The sequence below is a fragment of the Echinops telfairi genome, unplaced genomic scaffold, assembly GCF_000313985.2.
Source record: "Echinops telfairi isolate 266 unplaced genomic scaffold, ASM31398v2 ScPeMD7_3;HRSCAF=10, whole genome shotgun sequence".
NCBI lineage: Eukaryota > Metazoa > Chordata > Mammalia > Afrosoricida > Tenrecidae > Echinops > Echinops telfairi.
This window is the reverse complement of record NW_022103899.1, coordinates 8,862,022-8,881,266: the sequence shown is the minus strand read 5'-3', so window position 1 is coordinate 8,881,266 and position 19,245 is coordinate 8,862,022. Positions and strand designations below refer to the sequence as shown.

Genomic DNA, 19,245 nt, shown 5'->3' with positions numbered 1-19,245 from the left:
GACCAGTGATGTGAGTGGCGATACTGGGAGGATGGAGGGAGGGTGGGTTGGAAAGGGGAAACGGATTACAAGGATCTACATGTGACCTCCTCCCTCGGGGATGGACAACAGAAAAGTGGGTGGTGAAGGGAGACATCAGACAGGGCAAGATATGACAAAATAATAATTCATAAATTATCAAGGATTCATGAGGGAGGAGGAAGCGGGGAGGGAGGGGAAAATGAGGACCTGATGCCAGGGGCTTAGGTGGAGAGGAGATGTTTTCAGAATGATGAGGGCAATGAATGTATAAATGTGCTGTACACAATTGATGTATGTATGGATTGTGGTAAGAGTTGTATGAACCCCTAATAAAACGATTTTAAAAATTCCCCAAAAAACCAACAACAAAAAGAAATTATACAAACCAAACTATTAGCTTCATAAATTAGTGAAATTAAAGTCCAGAGGAAGTAGTTCATGCATATTCATACATGGGCTAAACACCAGGTCTCTTAGTCTATTGCAGATTTCAGTAAGGCTTTTAAAACAGCAAACCGGAAGTCGTAAACAGCAATATGCCAATCATTAGCCATTTTACTCTAAGGAGGCAAGATGTACACACACAGACACACACACACTTAAAGAAATAAATTCCCTCCTCACTTTTCAGTTCTCCTCTTTATCAGAAAGTGGGGAATAACAATGTATTAGAGACGAACTTTGAGCGGTGAGGAAAGCGTCTTTTACCAGGATGAGGTCTACTTGGGGGAGGTTCAGATGGGGCAGCAGTTAAACTGAGAGGCAGTGCTCTTTCTCAGACACTCAGCAGGGCGCAGGCGCTACCGTGTAGTCTACCGGGCGACAGGATGCTCTTTTCTTGGGGGTGGAAGTAGTAGTGCATGGTTTTCCTTTTCTTTCTCTCGGTTCTCTTTCCCAACTTTTTTTGAGGGGGGTAGGTAAACAGGATATTTTAATATTCTGATAGTATTCTCATACATGTTATCTTCATGGAGAAAAAATGATTATAAAAGTGAAAAATATATTCTATAAAAATTAGGAAATGCAAAACTTCACAGAAAACAAGTTACCCTGAATTCTACCACCCATAGAAAGCCATTATTAATGTTTTGATACTTTAATAGTATTTTTCTTGAGTACACAAATTTTAAGATAATTGAGATATCAACTATGACATGAAAAACCTTTTACTGTTACTTGGTGTACAGGTACACAGTGATATAAAAAATGACAGAAGTTGGAAAAGGGCAAAGCTTTTGTGGGGCCGCCCCACAGAGCAGAGGAGCAAGTCTACATACCTTGGCCCTCTCGTAGAGAAACAGCCTGACAGTCGGGTAGGCTCGGACACCAGCTTTCTGGCACGTCTGGGCATAAGCTTGGCAGTCTACTTTCCCAGCTTTCACTTTCCCCTTAATTGTCTGGAAAGAGAAACAAGTATTTTCTATGTCCTCTTAGGCATACATTAGTTTGGCAAGCAACGGCAAGGATAATATACTAAATATTTCAAGTCTTTTTAAATCCAATAAGTAGATGGCTTATAAACTTGAATTTCTAAAAATCATTTTATTGGGGACTCGTACAACTCTTATCACAATCCATACATAACATATGTATCACAATACATACAACCATTGTGTCAAGCACATTTGTACATTTGTTGCCATCATTATTTTCAAAACATTTTCTTTCTATTTGAGCCCTTGGTATCAGCTTCTCATTTTTTCTCCTCCCACCCCCATGAACCCTTGACAATTTATAATTATTATTTCATGTCTTACACTGACCAATGTCTCCCTTCACCCACTTTTCTATTGTCTGTCCCCCTGGGAGGGGGTTTTATATAGATCATTGTGATCAGTTCACCCTTTCTCCCTTCCCCTCCTGGTATGGCTACTCTCAATATTGGTCCTGAGGGGTTTATCTGTCCTGGACAACCTGTGTTTCCAGCTCTTATCTGTACCCATGTACTTGCTTTGGTCCAGCCAGATTTGTAAGGTAGAATTTGGGTCATGATAATTTAGGGGTGGGTGGTGGGTGGAGCATTAAAGAACTACAGGAAAGTTGTATATTTTATTGGTGCTTGACTGCACCCTGAATGGCTCATCTCCTATCCATGATCCTTCTGTAAGGGGATGTACACTTCCATAGAGATGGGCTTTGGGTCTCTACTCCAAACTCCCCCCCATTCACTATGATAGGATTTTTTGTTCTCGGTCTTTGATGTCTGATACCTGATCCTATCGACACCTCATGATCACACAGGCTAGTGTGCTCCTTCTTTGTGGGCTTTGTTGCTTCTGAGCTAGATGGCCGCTTGTTCTCTTCGAGCCTTTAAGACCCCAGATGCTTTATCTTTTGATAGCCGGGCACCATCAGCTTTCTTCACCACATTTGCTTATGCACCCACTTTGTCTTCAGCGATAAACTTAAATCTTAATCCTTATTCAAATGAACGAGTTTTCAAACATTTCCTGACTCCTTACCCTATCCTTTACTGAGCACCACCTCTGTAAAAGCAGGCAAGACCTCCTTTGTTTTACCAGAATCTTCACTCTCACTACTTCACCTTCCCCTTGGTGCCACCTTTTGCGTGCATGTGTTGAGGAAAGAGCAGATCTGACCGGGGAGCTCAAGACTTAGTCTTCCTCAAGGAAAAGAATGTTCCCTCAGTTCAAGCCGGAAACTAGGGTCAGCCTAGATCACAAAATATTGTTTATTCTTAAGCTTCTCTTTTAATTTTCCCTTTCTTTTATCACCATTGCCCAATTTCTGGTTCAGGCTATCATCTTTCATTCTCTCATTTGTCCACATGCTGTGGACAAAACAATAGGCAACCAAGATATTTTGGTCCAATTTTACCAGAATATAATATAGGTGAAGGGAAACATCGGCTTAGCTTTTGCTATCCTTCTTCTATATTATATTCTGGTAAAACTGGACCAACATATCTCGGTTGCCTATGGTTTTGTCCACAGCATTGGAGTGTTCATGGCAGATGAGCTTGTCTAGCGCACCAGCACAGCTGCATTTTCAAGCATGGATGTGTACGCACACAAGCATCTCAGTTCACACTGAGGGCGAGTAAATCTAAAAATGAGATTTTAGTAAGTTTTTGTGCCATTTACAAAATGTTTAGTTTATATATTCATTGATTATTTGTATTTCCAGTTACTACAGGAGGGCACAGTATCATTTTTGGTCTCCATACCTTTTCTCTGGTCTGTCAGCCTTTGTCCAATTCATCCTGTGAGAGCTTTCTATCATGAAAGGTGGATCCACCCCCTCAATACTTCTATAATGCTAATGCTGAACACATTTCAGCTGAGCTTCCAGACGAGACCCACCAAGAAGAGCCCTCGCCCAGTGATCTAGTTCTGTAAACTAGCCAATGAACCTTCTGACCCTGTGGGTCATAATATTCTCCTCCTGTGTGCAGGGATCTTCATGGAGAAGAATGCTTAAACAGAATACATTCTACTGTATGAATTCATGGAGAGCTAGTTGTTAGTGCGAGTATTACAGGGGAAAGGACCCACTCCTTTTTGTCTGGTACTGAGGCTTAGCTTTTGCTCTCCTCCTTCTATATTATATTCTGGTAAAATTGGACTACGAGGAGAATCCTGAATATGCCTTGCTCTATTAAATGTCTCCGTTCTCTTGTAAATACGGTCTTCTCTGCTCGGCATGGTCTCCAGTCGCCCCTGTGGACAGCCTAACTAGTCATGCTGTAATTCTCGCCTCAAGACTCACTTTTCTGGAGAGCCGTTTGCTTCTCCCTGGCATGGCTTTGGCATTCTTTTACCCATGCTCCTGCTTCACTCTTACTTAAGTATAGTTAACTCTCTTGTCACATTGAGTATGTTTATTTCCATTTTTTATATCCCTACTAGATTTCATTTTCTTGAAGACATGGAACTTTTGCTTTTATTTTTGCAGCCTCAACAGCTTGCACAATACCTCTATTTAATGTTTATAATACAAGAGTGATTTTCATGTTTAGTCATGTTTTACAATATTCAAGATAATTATGTAACAAGATATAGAACTAAGCTAAGTTTTTAATACTGGAGCGAAAAGGAAGTCAAACATTTGTTAGAATTTTTAGAGAAAAGGGAAGAAAAGAAAGATCTAAAAAAAGTAGAAAGAATGAATTACCTCTCAAGTGAAAGACCAGTCAATAAAGAAACAAATCCTTTATGGCTCACAGGGGCTTTGGGTCCATTTACTTCAAAACTAAACCAAACCCCCCATTTGGGATGATCTGCTTTTGTTTTGGCACAGTAGAGCTGGTGCTGACGCACACATTCGAATGACTGTTTTAGACAGAAAAGAGTTCCCGAGTCCCTTAGCGAGGGAGATATTGATTGATGGGGAGTAGGGCAATAGGACTACTATGACAGAAACACTCCAAACTCTGCATTCAGTTTAATTGCATATGTACTGAGTTATCCACTGGGAATATAAAGTTATCCACTGGCACTGATAATTGAGAGAGCATATAAGTTCATTTGAGCTGGGATTTATGGAATGAAGGGAGTAATATTTAGATGACCCAGGTAAGGAAAGCAGCAAGAAATGCAGGTGAAGCACTGTTATGTTCACAAAAGTGGAGTACTCTGATGTGCCTGAAATGTGATATGTATGTGATAGAGTTGAAAAGGGAGGAAGGATCAGATCGGAGACCAGATGTCAATGGCACTTGAATGCACATGTGGAATGTCAAGGAGCTGGGTTCATAGGAGGGCCGAGAAGGCAGGACTTTAGAAAGGTCACCAGGACACACTGAAGAAGGTAGCCTGTACTGGGTACCTGGTAGAAAAGGTGAGAGGTGAAGGTTTGAGCAGAGAGCTAGTTATGAAGATGGTGAGAAGGGGGTAGACTTAAAAGAAGTCCCAGAGATAGAACTCATGGTATCTAGGAACGGCCTGGAGGGAAGTAGAGTACTAGTGATGATGGAAGGAGAGAGGAACAAGAGGGTTAGAGAGAAGTTTCTGGCTTTGATGGCTAGGTAGATGATGTCATTAAAGAAGGTAGCGAAGGCACGTGAAAGCTTTACTACAGGAAGATAGAAAGAAATTTGTAAATATCTTCATCATAAGAATGGAATATTGTTTTTTAAAATTCAGAGGAAGCAAAATTATTAACACACCTATGTGATAAAACTTTTTTAAGAAGAGAGGCAAGACTTACCCTAGCCAAGAGTTCAAACTCTGGAGCAAAATTTTGGCAAGGTCCACACCATGGAGCATAGAAATCGATCACCCAGTGACTGCTCCCCTGCAAAACCTTCTCATTGAAAGTCTGAGGTGTTAGATCTACGGAGGCTTGAGGTAAAAATCTGTAAAAAGGGATGAGAATTATTTTCAATGACATATATCTATATGAAAGCAATTACCTAACATGAAATATTGCAAGGTTTTCTACATTATAAATGATTGCTTGGTAAATTATAATTATTTTATCAAGTATGGTAAATGTTAAAGCTCTTAAACAATAAATTTAACAACAGACCTAAGAGGAAGGGGATAACAGCTTTGAATCTGTACTTTTAATTACTCACCCTAGACCCCAAATTCTTAGGGAATATGCATCCCTATGCCAACCTCTGTAGCTGCTGCAAGAAGAGAAAAATTGAGTTGTACAGAGCACTTTCTGACGCTGCAGATATACAGAAAACCACCGCAGGGTAGGAATTCAAAGTTTAATTGGACTTCATATTGTGCTCTTCTCAGACCTGATCCCACTACAATTGCTTACATGGCTTCCCAAACCATTGTTCATTAGTCTGGATGTCTTTTACAGCTCTAGCTATCTAAGACTTTTGAGTACAACGAAACTCAACTGTTGGAAAATTTAATTTCTGAAACCTAACCTTGAGCTACTAATGTCGCTCAAATTACTACCCATTTTTAAAAATCCATGTCGACAGACATTATAAATGCAGTATTTCATAATTTCCTAAAACAGTGAAAAAATATTTCTGCTTTGAAATCCAGGGTTCATTTTAACATCTTTAATAACTTTAATCATATTCCGCCTTGAGTTTTCTGCTTGAGTTTCTGCTGTGAGTCTTCTACCTGAAATACTACACGATGTTGTGGCAAGTGCATGGGCACCAGGAAAGACCTGGGTCCACACACTCTAGTTTCAAGCCGTTCTTAGCTCTGTGTCTCTGAGTCAGTTCACCTGTCGGTAAAAGAGGGTCACACTTTCCTCAGGGTACGTGTGTGAACTAGTGGAGATAATGTAAGTCAGTGGCTAGTATAATACCTGCGCCGTCAAGTAGAAACGGACTAAATGGCAGCTCTTCCTTTTCCTTTCTCCTGATGTCTACTGGGCTCTAAGCTTCATGAAGGGTGGGGCTGTGCAGGTCTTCTGATCTTCCCAGGTGCTCAGTAAGCTTCTATCTATCTTAAATATGGCAGACTCCCAATAAAAAGCTTTTGGGTTACTTTTAAATAGTTAGGGTTACTTTTATATGTTAATAATGTATAAATAAATGTTTTCGAATGAGAAAATACTTACTGATATTCATAAGCTTTATTTGACTTTGGGGGGAAAAATCTTATCTCAGGGTAGCTCTGAACATTTTCTTGGACACAAAAAGAATGATACTGTTGGCAGTCTACACTGCCTACGTTGATCTGTCCAATTAACATCTATAACAGAAAAGAAAACTTTAGCAACATGATTATAATAAAATGAGCTATATAATTATTTTACATATGCTTATAATAAAGAAATCATCACTGTGAATTAGCTATACCACCAGTGGTTTCATTTTTATGTCACTGACAAACATTATAGGTATACTGACTCAGACAGAAATTTTAAAAATACATAGACAGAGGATAAGAGGTGTCATCTGACTTTGAAGACATGAACAATCACTGTACATGTGAAGTTTGATTATCTTTTATCTTAGAAATAGGGATGAAATATTGATTGCATTTTCCAATCGAGAACATTGCCTGTATGTAGGAAAATTTCCTAATCCATGTATTTTAAATATCAAGATTATTTTCTCTTTCAAGGCCTACAGTATTGTGAAGGAATTCCATCTTTAAGCTCTAAAAAGAAACGGGTATAATAAGTTTAAGTGAAAAACACAGGGTCAATAAAGGTGCCCTGGTGGTATAGTGACTAAGCATTGGACTGCGAAACCCCAAGGCCAGCAGTTCTTAACCACCAGCCACTCTGAGGAAGAAAGATGAGGATTTTTATTCCTGCATAGATGGACAGCCTCAGAAACCCGCAGGGGCAGGTCTCCTCTGTCTCTACGATGACTGTAAGTTGGAAATGCCTCAATGGCAGTGAGTTTGGAGTTTTGGTTGGGTCCACACTAACAACTTGGTCAAAAATGTACCAGGAAATACAGGCTAATCGTACGATGCCATTCAGATACCAGTTGTTAAAAACAAAGCCAAAACTTAAATGGAATACTCAGAACTGTTGCTAAATCATAACCTAAAATTGCTTCTCAGCCTTTGGGCTAAGACCAAGTGTAAATGATAACCTAATTGTAAGTTCATCTTAGTTTCAAAATAATAAACTGTAATAAACACTAATATTTCAAATAAACGATTTTACCACACCCGGGCCATTCTTTTCCACTCTGGCATTAACATTTGACATGGATGACACCACGGAGAATGGAAATCAACCATCCATACTTCATCATGCTTTCTTTGTTTAACCAGCTCATTGAAAGTAGTGGGTGTAAGGGAGACCACGGAAGGATTCCTAAGATCCTAAAGAAAATACAGCTTCCATTAAAACAAATATTTTAAAAGGACTTATTTATACAATATTGACAAACCATACACATAATTTACAAAAGTTTCAATTGTGGAGAAATTAAAGCATTCATTAAAATATTTAAAGAAATTCCTGGTAATTGTTAAAAGTGAGAAGTGAGCCCTAATTTATTTTTCAAAATTGAATTTTGTCTAGCAATTTTCTTAAATGAAGTTGTGTTTTCCCCTTATCTCTATGCATCACTGTGATCATCTTAGTCAGAGAAAAGGCAATTTTATTTAAGGTTATAGGTCTATAAAGCACAAGTTCAAAGATTTGTCCAAATACCTACGTAGCTCATATGATTTTGTTCTGAAACCAAGAATGCTCGGTTTGGAAATGACCCTGCATTACTAATGGAAAGCATTACTATTTTTCTGGCATTCTGAATGGCAGGACAGAATTACTTCTTTGCAGATTACCTACTCCAAATGCTGGGTTATTAACAAAGCTGCAGTTATTATGACCAGGTAATATTAACCAAGACGTTAGTTTCACACTAGCAAAGTGGACAAAAGCAACACTATTACTCTGAAAGAGGGGAACGATGAATAGAAAAGAGAGTAAAATGGCCATTCAATGGACAATAATAACTTGAAATCCTCATTTCTTTCCTGGAGAGCCCGACTCCTATTTCAGTGAATCCTGAGAAGCAAAGGTAGAAAAGGGTGATAAAAAGATGCGCAGATGCAGGAGTCATCTATGTTAATAAAGCAGCAGGCTAAACACAGCTGTGCAGGCTTCCAGGGGCCTGCTCCACATTTCTTGGATAACACTGAGCTCCCGCTTACATCATCTATTCAGGCCTGGAAAGGAAACGTCTGTGGTGATTCCATCAGAGAAGAGCAGCACACAGGGAAGATATGTTTTACAATGTTGTGTAATGAATGAAGAGGTGTGTCCATTATATACATACCAACTAAACAGACAAAAAGGTATCGAATCACAGCCCCTATACTCACTTTATAATCAAGTATACAAGAGTAAAATAATGGCAATAACAAAATCATGTCCTTATTAGAAAACAATGTTTGTCATAAAAAACAATAAACCTAGTTAGTAAATAGTAAATATTCACACAAAATATACATTGCACATCAGGTTTATAGCCATAGGCTATAATTTAAAATATACCTCTATGAAGTCCAGAATCTGTTCAGCAGAATGATGCCCTTCATATTCATGAATATTGGACTGGTTAAATACTACTGTTGTTGGATAAGCCTGAATGTTATACTGTTAGGAAAGAGAAAACAAAAAAGGGTTTTCTATATTTTACCTAATTGTTTCAGATTTATAACCAGCTTGCTTTTATTGAAGTGTTTGTAAAACCATCACCCCTACAAACTCAGATCCCATTGCCAAATTGTTGGATCACCCCTACAAACTCAAATCCCATTGCTAAATTGTTGGTTAACAGAAGACTTTAGCCTGACCTAAATTAGCAAAGGAGAGGCATTCATGACTGTACTGATGAATCAATGATCTTCATGGATGGGGTCATGCTATCGCTATGTAACCCACAGGCACCGAACACTTAGAAGTTAGGATGCTTGGTCCTCTCTCATTCTCCTGAATCAGAAGTGGCTGTGAAAAGCAGTTAAAGCTCTACATTGAATCTTTAAAAAATAAAGTAAAATAAGGCATTCTTATTTTGCTAGAACTGTGGCTATAAAGAAGAAGAATTTGGTCACGTTTCAGTCTAGGCATCAGGACAGCCTGTACAGGACAAAGTGCACTGAGCAGGAGCACCCGCCCAAGAAGAATCTTTCTCAGATTTTTCCTTATTTTTGAAAGCGACAAAGGCCCTCTATCTTTGGCTTAAGGAGCCTGGTGGTACAGAGGTTAAACACTTGGTTGGTAAGGCCAGCATCTTTTAATTTTTAAAATTTCTTTTATTTTTTATTAATCCTATTGGGATCTCTTACAGATAGTATAACAATCCATAATTCAATTAGGGCAAGCATAATTGTACAAATGTTGCCACCATCAGTTTCAAAACATTTTCTTTCTTCTTGAATTCTTTGATATCAGTTTCCCTTTCCCCCCTCCCTCCCCCACTCTACCCCCAGGAACCCTAATATTATCATTTTCCCTGTATCTTACACCACCAAATATATCCATTCACCTACAATTCCCTTATTCATTCCCCTTGAGTGGGGTTATACGGTCATGATTGCTATCAGCTCCCCTTTCCCCCAGTTCCCCCCCACCTCTTCCCATACCCTCAGGGAATCATTACTCCCACTACTGTTTCTGAAGGGTTATCTATCTTGGCTTTCATGCAATTTGTAAAACTAAACTTAATTATACAAATGAACATATGCAGGTCTAGCAAGATTAATGAGGTAAAACAAAGCCCATGATAGTAAGGGGAGGGAATATTAAAGAACCAGAGGATAGTTACGTGTTTCATCAGGGCTATACTGTACCCTGGATATGTCATCCCTTCTGTGTGGCCCTTCTGAGAGGGACTGTCCAATTATCTCACAGATGGGTTTTGGGTCTCCACTTTGTTCACACTCTTTCACGTCAATTTGATTGCTTGTTTTTGAACTTTTGACACCTATTCACATTGACACCTCATGATCACGCAGGCTGGTGTGCTTCTTCCATGTGGGCTTTGTTGCTTCCCTGCTAGATGGCTGCTTGTTTAACTTCAAGCCTTTAAGACCCCAGATGCTGTATCTTTCAATAGCCAGGCACCATCAGCTTTCTTCACCACATCTGCCTATGCACCCATTTATCTTCAGCGATCGTGTTGGGAAGGTGAGTATCATACAGTAGAGCCAGCATTTTTAACCCACCAACCAAACTCCCAGGGAGAGATGTGGTGTTTGTGCCTGTAAAGATTAGCTCCTTGGAAGCCCTAGGGGGCAGTTCTACTTTGTCCTCTGAGGTCACCATGAGTCAGAATTGACTCAATGGCCACAAGTTTGGTTTTTGTTTTATTCCATGGTTTACACAGCACCGTGGGCTCTGCATCAAACTGCTAGGCGCAAGGTCAGTAGTTTGACAAACCAGTCGGTGTGCAAGAGGCCTTCAGTGTCGGACAATGGTCCAGTGCTGTGTGTACGGTATTCAGTGTCCAGTTCCTCAGAAGCGGACAGCCCGTTCCTTCCTTGTGGTCTGTTCTCAGTCTGGAAGCTCCACTGAAACCTATACAATTTGGGGGACCTTGCTGGCATTATAAAAGTACGAGTGACATAGCTTGCAGCATCACACCAACACACAAGCCCCCCACAGAATGACAAAGGGACAGAAAAGTGGTGGTGTCTCCTATTAGATTGCCAGAAGGCCTATATTAAATTTTTTAAAAATTAATAATGCTTACACTTATGCCTTACCGTGCTACAGAGCCCCTCATGAACTGTACAATCCAGGGTACCAAACTTAAGCTGACCATAAAGGTGTTTGGAAGCTTTTCGTAATTCTGGTAATAAAGCTCGACAGGGTGGACACCACTATAAGAGAAAAAAGCAAACAAAGTAATATAAGCACTGAGCAAGTGAAACAAAAAGTAAGATTTCTACAACAAGCAATGCCAGGGCAAGTGAAAAAGTATGGCTACTAGGGCCCCAGGTAAAACATACACCGGTTTCTTCAAAACAAAACGTGTCTTACAGAGTTTTCCTCTATGATCAGTGCATGACTATGGACAAGATCTCTCAGTAAGACACTTATCTTAGGGTGCCTTCAAAAAACCTGCCCCATCAGAACAGTGGGTTCTGAGGGGAGCTATTAGGCTAGTTAGATTGCGGCAGAGGTCAGCTCAAAAGGTTCTAGTTTTTTTTTAATTCCAGGGGCAATTTTAGTAGATTTTCTCAAAGGGCAGATGATCAATTCAAAACTCGAAAGGGTGAGGTGGTGGCTGCGAACGAGCACCAGGCGTTTCCCCATCATTATAATGCACTTGCTCGTTCTTCGCGAGCAGCAAGGGCTGTCCTATAACAAGTTCAGCTGGAAACCTTACCCCATCCATCCCAAAGCCCTGGTGTTGCCCTTCAGCCACCTTCTTTCCTTTCCCAAACTCAAAGAATACTGAAAAGGAAAACAATCTGAACCCTGTGAGGATAGTAAAAGCAGCGTTTTATGTGTTGGAAATCTAAGATCTTAAATCCCCCAAATCTTCGGGGAAGGATGAGAGATGAAGTATGGGGCCTACAAAAATGTAGTGACTTACACAGAGGCTATGTCTAAACACAGTTACTTTGTCTAAACACATTTTGATATCTTTGTTCAATAAAGGTTCCTATGATTTTGTAACGATACATTCTGATACCCTAGTATGATAAGGTGAACCACGTTGTACATTCTTAGGGTTAAGTACATCAGTGCACATTTAAAAACAATATGCAATATTGGGCAATAATGAATAATACTGGGCTAGTATTATAGTATTAATGATTCAAAGTTTTCTAGAGTTTTTTTTTTTAGTATACAATGAGAAAATCCAGTAACATTGAAATTTCATAGATATAAATACAACTTACGGGGGCAAAAAAATCAACAAGCCATGGTTCTTTTTCATTGGCAGGAAAATTTTGAGGTCCAAGTGTGGTGACATGAGAATTAACACTTTCTTTGGCAAAAGCAAGGATATCATATAGAATCATCTTTCCTTTGAGAAGAAATAAGAGTACAATTAAAACCTACATTCCAGAGACACATTTCAAAGTTTGTTTACCCACAATTTTAGTGTTTGGTTGCTAAATCTAGGTTTGTTGTCAGGTGGATGTTTATTCTGGCACATTTTTGTTTCTTAGAGGATCAATTAAAATCCAGACCTCTTTGAAATAGCCCTTTATCCTGAGACGCTGAATAATCACTTCCTTAAAGTGTTTTCAGAGTTCTTTATGCTTACCTCAGGTATTTTGTGGCCTAATTCCCAAACCTGTACCTTCCACCTAGACTTCTTTTATGAAATTTAAAACCTCTGTTATTAACTGCCCTGTGGAAAATAACTGGATGTGATAGAAAAACAAATTTATTTTAGCCTTTAATTTTTCCTTTTCTTATCATGTCTATCTTGCCAATGATAATCATCTACCCACCTAACATCTCCCAGTAATCTCTAATTCCTCTGCTCTTGTATCTTAAATTCCATCTATTCTCTCTCTTACCATCAATAACGCTGTCACTGCTGTCTGAATTCAGTTTGGCCCACTCCAATCATCAAGCTGCTCTGTCTGCTCCCAGTATTCCTTAATGATCCACTTTTTAAGTTGCCTCCATCGTCAACTTAAAAACCTTCACGTGATCGTATTGTCTCTTCACAAAGGCCTCTGAAGACTTGCCGTTATCTAAAGAATATACCCCCTTAGCTTGCCAAATAAAACCTTGGTTTAACCACTCAATACTCAAAATTAAGTGAAGAACTTAGTACGAGGCTGACTGAGTTTTAAATGCTTTATGGCACACAACAATGAAACATCACTACCCCTCCCTTTAAGAAGCTCACTGTCCAGGGAGGAAGTTACTTGCAGGTACCGAAGTCTATGTTTTGCCACCCTCACTGCTTTTTCTTTCCTTTAGCAGTTGCTTCTTAAACAGCTCGACAAATTCCTCTAGCACAAACCCTCCCTTCAAGGGCTCTAATATTGATCTTTTTCTCCAATCTTTTTCTCTGACCACTTAAGTCTAGCAAGCTTATACTTTTCCCTGGACTTTGATTACAATCACTTATTCAAACTTACATGCTTTAAACCAAATATTTCTCTTAGGTCAAGATCTATACTCTACTGTGAATTTGGTGTCTATACTCCAAATCAGCCCCAGCCTTCCTCTACTTCACATGCTCTATTCATTTGCATGCCAATTCACCAAGTCAGAAACGTGCGTTTCATTCTCGATTCATTCTCCCATTCTAAGCAATCATGAAGCATAATTTGCTTTGTTTTAGGGTTAGAAGCCTATCTACTTCTGTTCGTCCAAATCATCACTATTTAGTTAGGGTGGCCATCTGTGTCATCAAGATGATCTGTTCTCCCCTTCATCTTGTTACAAGCAGCCTCCTTTCTAAATCATATCGATGTAGAGACATAATGCAATACTGACGAAGATTCTATTAGCATTCTTTAAAGAAACAGAAAAACTAATCAACACTGGACGCAAAAGAGGTCCCCGATAAGCGAAACATTACTTAAGAAAGCAAAGTAGAAGTTCTCTCACTTCTTGATCTCAATCCTCATTGTATAATAAAGGTATTCAGACTAGCCTGGCCCACGAATGGAATGGAATTGAGAACCCAGAATAAATCTGCCTCCCTACAGTTTATCTTGGACAAAGGACTGAAGCACATGAAATCAGGCAAAAATAAGCCTCTTAACAAATGGTGCAGTTAAAACTGATTACCTATTTGCAGAAAAAGGAAACAGGATCCCTCTCTCCATATTAAAAAACGAACCCAAGATGGATCAAAGACGGAAGTCTAAAACGTAGACCTATAAAAACTGTCAATGATCATGAGGAAGGGGGAGCGGGAAAATGAGCTGATATTAAGGGCTCAAGTAGAAAGCAAATGTTTTGAGAATGATGATGGCAATAAATGTACAAATGTGCTTGACACAATGGATGGATGGATTGTGATAAGAATTGTATGAGCGTTCCTCCGCCACCTCTCCCTGAGTTCTTTATCTCTGCTCCTGCCTGGTCTATCTATCTCCTTCCGTTTCCCTTCCCTCTTACACACTCAGCAGCTTCCATTTCTCAATAAAGTCTTTTAACTGATAAGAAAAAAAAAAGAATTGTATGAGCGCCCAATAACATGATTAAAAAAAAAACCATCAAGGAAAATATAGGGACAAACTTAGGGGTCCAAAAACATGGCATAAATACACTAGCAAATATAACTAAAACACACACAAACATTAGAAGATAAACCAGTTGACTGGGACCTACTAAATTTTAGACACATATGTGTCAAAAGATTTTACCACAAGAGACCTCATATATGGGAGGAAATATTTGGTGTCAATAAACCAGGGCAACGAATTAAGCTCTAAAATTTATAGAACATTTAGCATTTCACCAAGGAAAAGGTAAATAAGCCAATTAAAAAAAAATAGGCCAAGAACACGAACAGACACTTCACCTCATAAGTAAGACATGTGGGTGGCCACCAAACTCATGACGACATGCTCACAATCATGGGCCATTACCGAGATGCAGTTCAAAGCAACAAAGAGGTGTACATTCACCCCAGCACTGAGTGGTAGCTAATCAGTTTGTGCAGACTTTTGGTAGTCTAGTGGAGAGAAACTGCAGAAAGACATCTGAAAACTGTGCCTAATGGATGAGAAGCTACACCTCATGGAACTGACACTGCAGATGTTCGTGTGGTTAACACATAGGACCCCAGCTTACTCATTAACCTGACATCCCTAGAGGTTTCACTGAAACATCGATCGAAATATTGAGAAAACAATGATTTGTTTTAAAAAGAAGAGTAAAAGGCACACATAACTATGCAGTTCAAAATATCTTTTTCCACAGGAAACATATTTGCTAGTAAATGAGAGCACTTTATAAAGTATGTACTCATACAGAATTAGAAAAAAGCAGAATTAGAAAATTTATTAAAAATACAGAAAGATAAAAAAAAAAATACAGAAAGATACTTATGGACAGCCCCCTCCCCCCAAATAAAAAACAAAGTTTAAAAAAACACAACAGATTTTAACATTGTTTTTACCATGGTGGATTTCATATTCTCTGGTTCCTTGTCCTTTAAAAACTGCTAGACAAGGCTGGAAGATATAGAGAGTCCTGCAGACGTCAGGTGCGGACGAGCAGTCAAACCTGCCAACCTAAAGCAAGAGGTGGCTAAGCGTTGGCCTGACATAAACACAAAATACTAGTCAACCAGTTTCTAAATATTCATCGCGATCATTTAAAAATTACAGTGTTCAGCACCGTTCTAAACAGAAGTATTAAGGAACAATAAAAGAAAGAGAAATATACTGTTTACATTTAATACCGAAACTCAATTTACTTAGAAGAAAAGGCAAAACAAAACACAAGCCAACAAAAGCGTTTAAAACCTGAGATGCAATTTCCAAGAAAGTATGAAGTTGCTTAACAAATCTATCTTCAAGATACAGGAAATGTACACATAATCTCACCCTGGGGTGAGAAACGGTCACAAAACACAAAACCAAGAGCACAATTAATTAAAAAACTGTCAAGTGAAGAGTCACATAAGCAAAAAGGCAAATAATAAACTAAGGAAAACTATTTACAGCATTTAAGACAAAGAATCCATTAATAAAAGAGGAGGACAAAATCCTATTAGCCAAAAGAAAATGGATCAGAGACATAAAGATAAAATAAACTGGAAAAGAAATATGATTAATTATGAAATTTTACTGGAAAGCGAATATATAAAAGTGAATCACTTTTGGCCTGTAAGAATGGCGCGCCTGGCCACCAGAGATGGCGAGAAAGGCCCAACCACACATTGTCAGTGAGATTCATTAAATCCCAAACAAACTTCCTGCCATCGAGTATGGAGGATTTAAAAATCTTGAAGAAAATATACAACCTTTGTGTTAAAAACTCCCGATAATAGGAAATAAATGGACATATGCTGTAATGTTTGATATGAAAAATAACAAATGTGAAACACAATATTATGGAATAATCACACATAAAATACTCAAGCCTTCAGGAACAATGATGCACACACGTATTTATTGTCATGTGAACTTTATGCTATTGTTGAATGCAAAAAATTCGCAACACAGGATATAATTAATTCATTTGGATCAAAAAGGATATATAATAACTTATATGTGTATAGAGTAGTTTACATGTGTGCTTCTATTATACCGTGCATAGATATATATACCAATATAGATACACTTACACATGCTCATATTCACATAAGATTTGAAATGTTCTATCAGTAATGGGAGGATGGGTAAATTTTAGATATTTATATTTTTGCTTATTTATATATTCTAATTCTTAAATGGGCAAGAAGTACATATACAGAAATAATAAGAATTAAAAACAAGAAAAGTACTCTGATACAGTATGTGTGAGGGGTTTTGAACAAGTTTGTGAAAAAATGGACTATTTCCCTAAACTTTTTGAAGGCCTCTCAAATTCATGGTACATATTTATCACATGGTAACTAGTCAAAAGAAATAAAAATTAACCAAATACAAATATTAACTAAGTTTTTAGTGGAAAAAAAAGAAAATACAAAAATAACTTTTAACCCAATTTCAAATAGTTCTCTAATAGAATTAGCTTTTATGTTACTAAAATTTAATTATATGTATTAAATTAACAAGAAAACATATAAGCCAGAGACTAGACAGAACACATTTCTCTTACCTGAATATGTTCATTTTTGAGTAAAGTTTTCAGTTTCTTCAACTCAGAATCATTTGAATTTTGATTTTGTCCAAAATCAAAAAATAAGAGCCATCTATGATGAGCCAAACGATCCTTACAAATAGAGAAATACCAGAGATGGGAAATTTTCATCTTTCTTTGTCTGACTTAATGTTAGCCTTAACCATCCTACCCATTATTTCAAAATATTGTTTATAATACACACTTATTCATAGACTTTTTAGTTTACTTGGAATAATGCTATAACAAGTCAACTATATATTGTAGGAGGATGAACCGAAAAACGAATCCGACTGCCAGGGTTCCAGAGACCCAATATTGACAGTGGACGGCTCATCTTTCTCCCCCAGAGAAGGCAGGTGGGTATGAAGCCGAACTTGAGGTCAGTGGCCCATCCACTGGGGCTCTTTTACAGAAGGCCGAGAAAACAAAAGCCAAACTCACTGCCACTGAGTCGATTCCAACGCATAGTGACCCTACAGGACAGGGCAGGACCGACTCCACAAGTCTCCAACTCTACGAGAAGGCAGCCTCGTTTTTCTCCCTAGGAGCGGCTGGTGTTTTAACCTGCAGACCTCTTGGTTAGCAGCCCAATGTGTAACCACCACACCAGGGCTCCTACAGGAGGCTAAGTGCTACTAAATTATAAAGTCCTAAAATGATGCTCAGTACCATAGCATCAGTATGGTTTTAAAAAGTAAGTAATAAATGGAGAAGCATCACAGGTGGGAGGACATCAGTTAGTTGTGGTTTTCATTACAAGGTTTAGTAGGGACATAAACCTAAAGAGCTCTGGGATTAACAATTAGAAAAAAAACTACTGTTTTAATTTTCAGTGAGCAAATATGAATAATTCTATACACTAGAACCCACTGCTCAGCAGGCAACTCCAAAACTGCTTTCTGATCAAAACCTTGTGTTTTTCTGTTGCTGCCTTCCTGGGCAGGGGCCTGGGGCTTCCTCAGTCACACCTTCAACTGCAGCAATTAGAGCTCAGCCCAGAACCGACTCATATCTACTTCTTTAAACGGCACCTTCAAAGCTCTCTCGTGATGAATAAAACAACTGCTGATTTTAAAATGTTAAGACTTACAAATGTTCCCAACATTTTCAAAACATTACCTCTAGCGTATTTGCTGAAAGGACTTCAAAACCTGGAAGATTACTCATTACTTCCAAATATATTTCTTTAGCATCCAGTGAATTAAGACTCTAGAATAAAAGAATATTATAAGCTTTTTGCATAATTATTTTAAGTGATTTTTAGTTTTTCCATTTCCATAGTTGAAAATCATAGAAGTTAGCTTTTCAAGTTATTTATTCTAAGCATTCTCCTTCTTTCCAGAAACACACGTTATTTTTTAAAAGAATTATTACATATATCGCCGAGTTATTTCTTTAAAAAACTAAAGATGTAAATCATTTTAAATGGGTTTCTTTAAGTGTACTTTTCTAGTTCCTGGATTAACTGTGACGTGTAGGCTAAGAAAACCCATAGGACCACCTTGTGTGACCTCTGAACCATCTGGAAAAACCTGGATTTCACTCAGCCAGCCTTAATGCTAATCACATTTCCCAGAATTACAATGCTTTACAAATTCTTCTGACACTAGAGTCAGACCCCTCCTGGGAAGTCTCTGGGTGGTGCAGACAATGACCTCACCGGCTGCTGAATGGAAAAGTAGAGGACCAACCAGGTCCACCCAGAGTTGCCTTGGAAGAAAACTTGGCAATCTGGTTCTGAAAAACTAGCCATTGAAAATCTGATGGAGCAGTATACACTGACCAGCACATGGGATCCCTTCAGACTGGAGGGGACAGGATGGCAACTGGCTTTAAGACACGTCATACCTCACTTGATAATGGATAGTCTGATGAAAACTTACAAGTAGGAAATCAGAATAGATCTTAAAGCCTTTTACACAGACTTAAAAAAAAACTTGTATCTATACTAACAGATTTTAAGTATGATTCAGATTTAGGTTTCGAATTTAAAACTCAGCTTGAAAAAGATACATCTCCCTCCTAACACACTTCCATTACTTCTGCCCCTGTTTCTTCTGTTCCTGCTCCCCCCCCCCCCCC

General features: G+C 38.5%; 1 protein-coding gene across 1 annotated transcript in view; it reads right to left on the bottom strand.

The window, feature by feature from the left end:
- DNAJC10 (DnaJ heat shock protein family (Hsp40) member C10) overlaps positions 1 to 19,245 on the bottom strand; it is a 38,933-nt gene that overhangs the window by 4,638 nt on the left and 15,050 nt on the right. The window contains exons 10-20 of the mRNA XM_045296241.1: positions 18,283 to 18,372; positions 17,140 to 17,253; positions 15,491 to 15,605; positions 12,291 to 12,418; positions 11,145 to 11,261; positions 8,932 to 9,033; positions 7,596 to 7,751; positions 6,526 to 6,659; positions 5,561 to 5,614; positions 5,191 to 5,338; positions 1,299 to 1,418 (exon numbers count right to left, since the gene is read on the bottom strand). Of these exons, the coding sequence (XP_045152176.1) occupies positions 1,299 to 1,418; positions 5,191 to 5,338; positions 5,561 to 5,614; positions 6,526 to 6,659; positions 7,596 to 7,751; positions 8,932 to 9,033; positions 11,145 to 11,261; positions 12,291 to 12,418; positions 15,491 to 15,605; positions 17,140 to 17,253; positions 18,283 to 18,372 (1,278 nt within the window). The remainder of the gene's footprint in view (positions 1 to 1,298; positions 1,419 to 5,190; positions 5,339 to 5,560; positions 5,615 to 6,525; positions 6,660 to 7,595; positions 7,752 to 8,931; positions 9,034 to 11,144; positions 11,262 to 12,290; positions 12,419 to 15,490; positions 15,606 to 17,139; positions 17,254 to 18,282; positions 18,373 to 19,245) is intronic.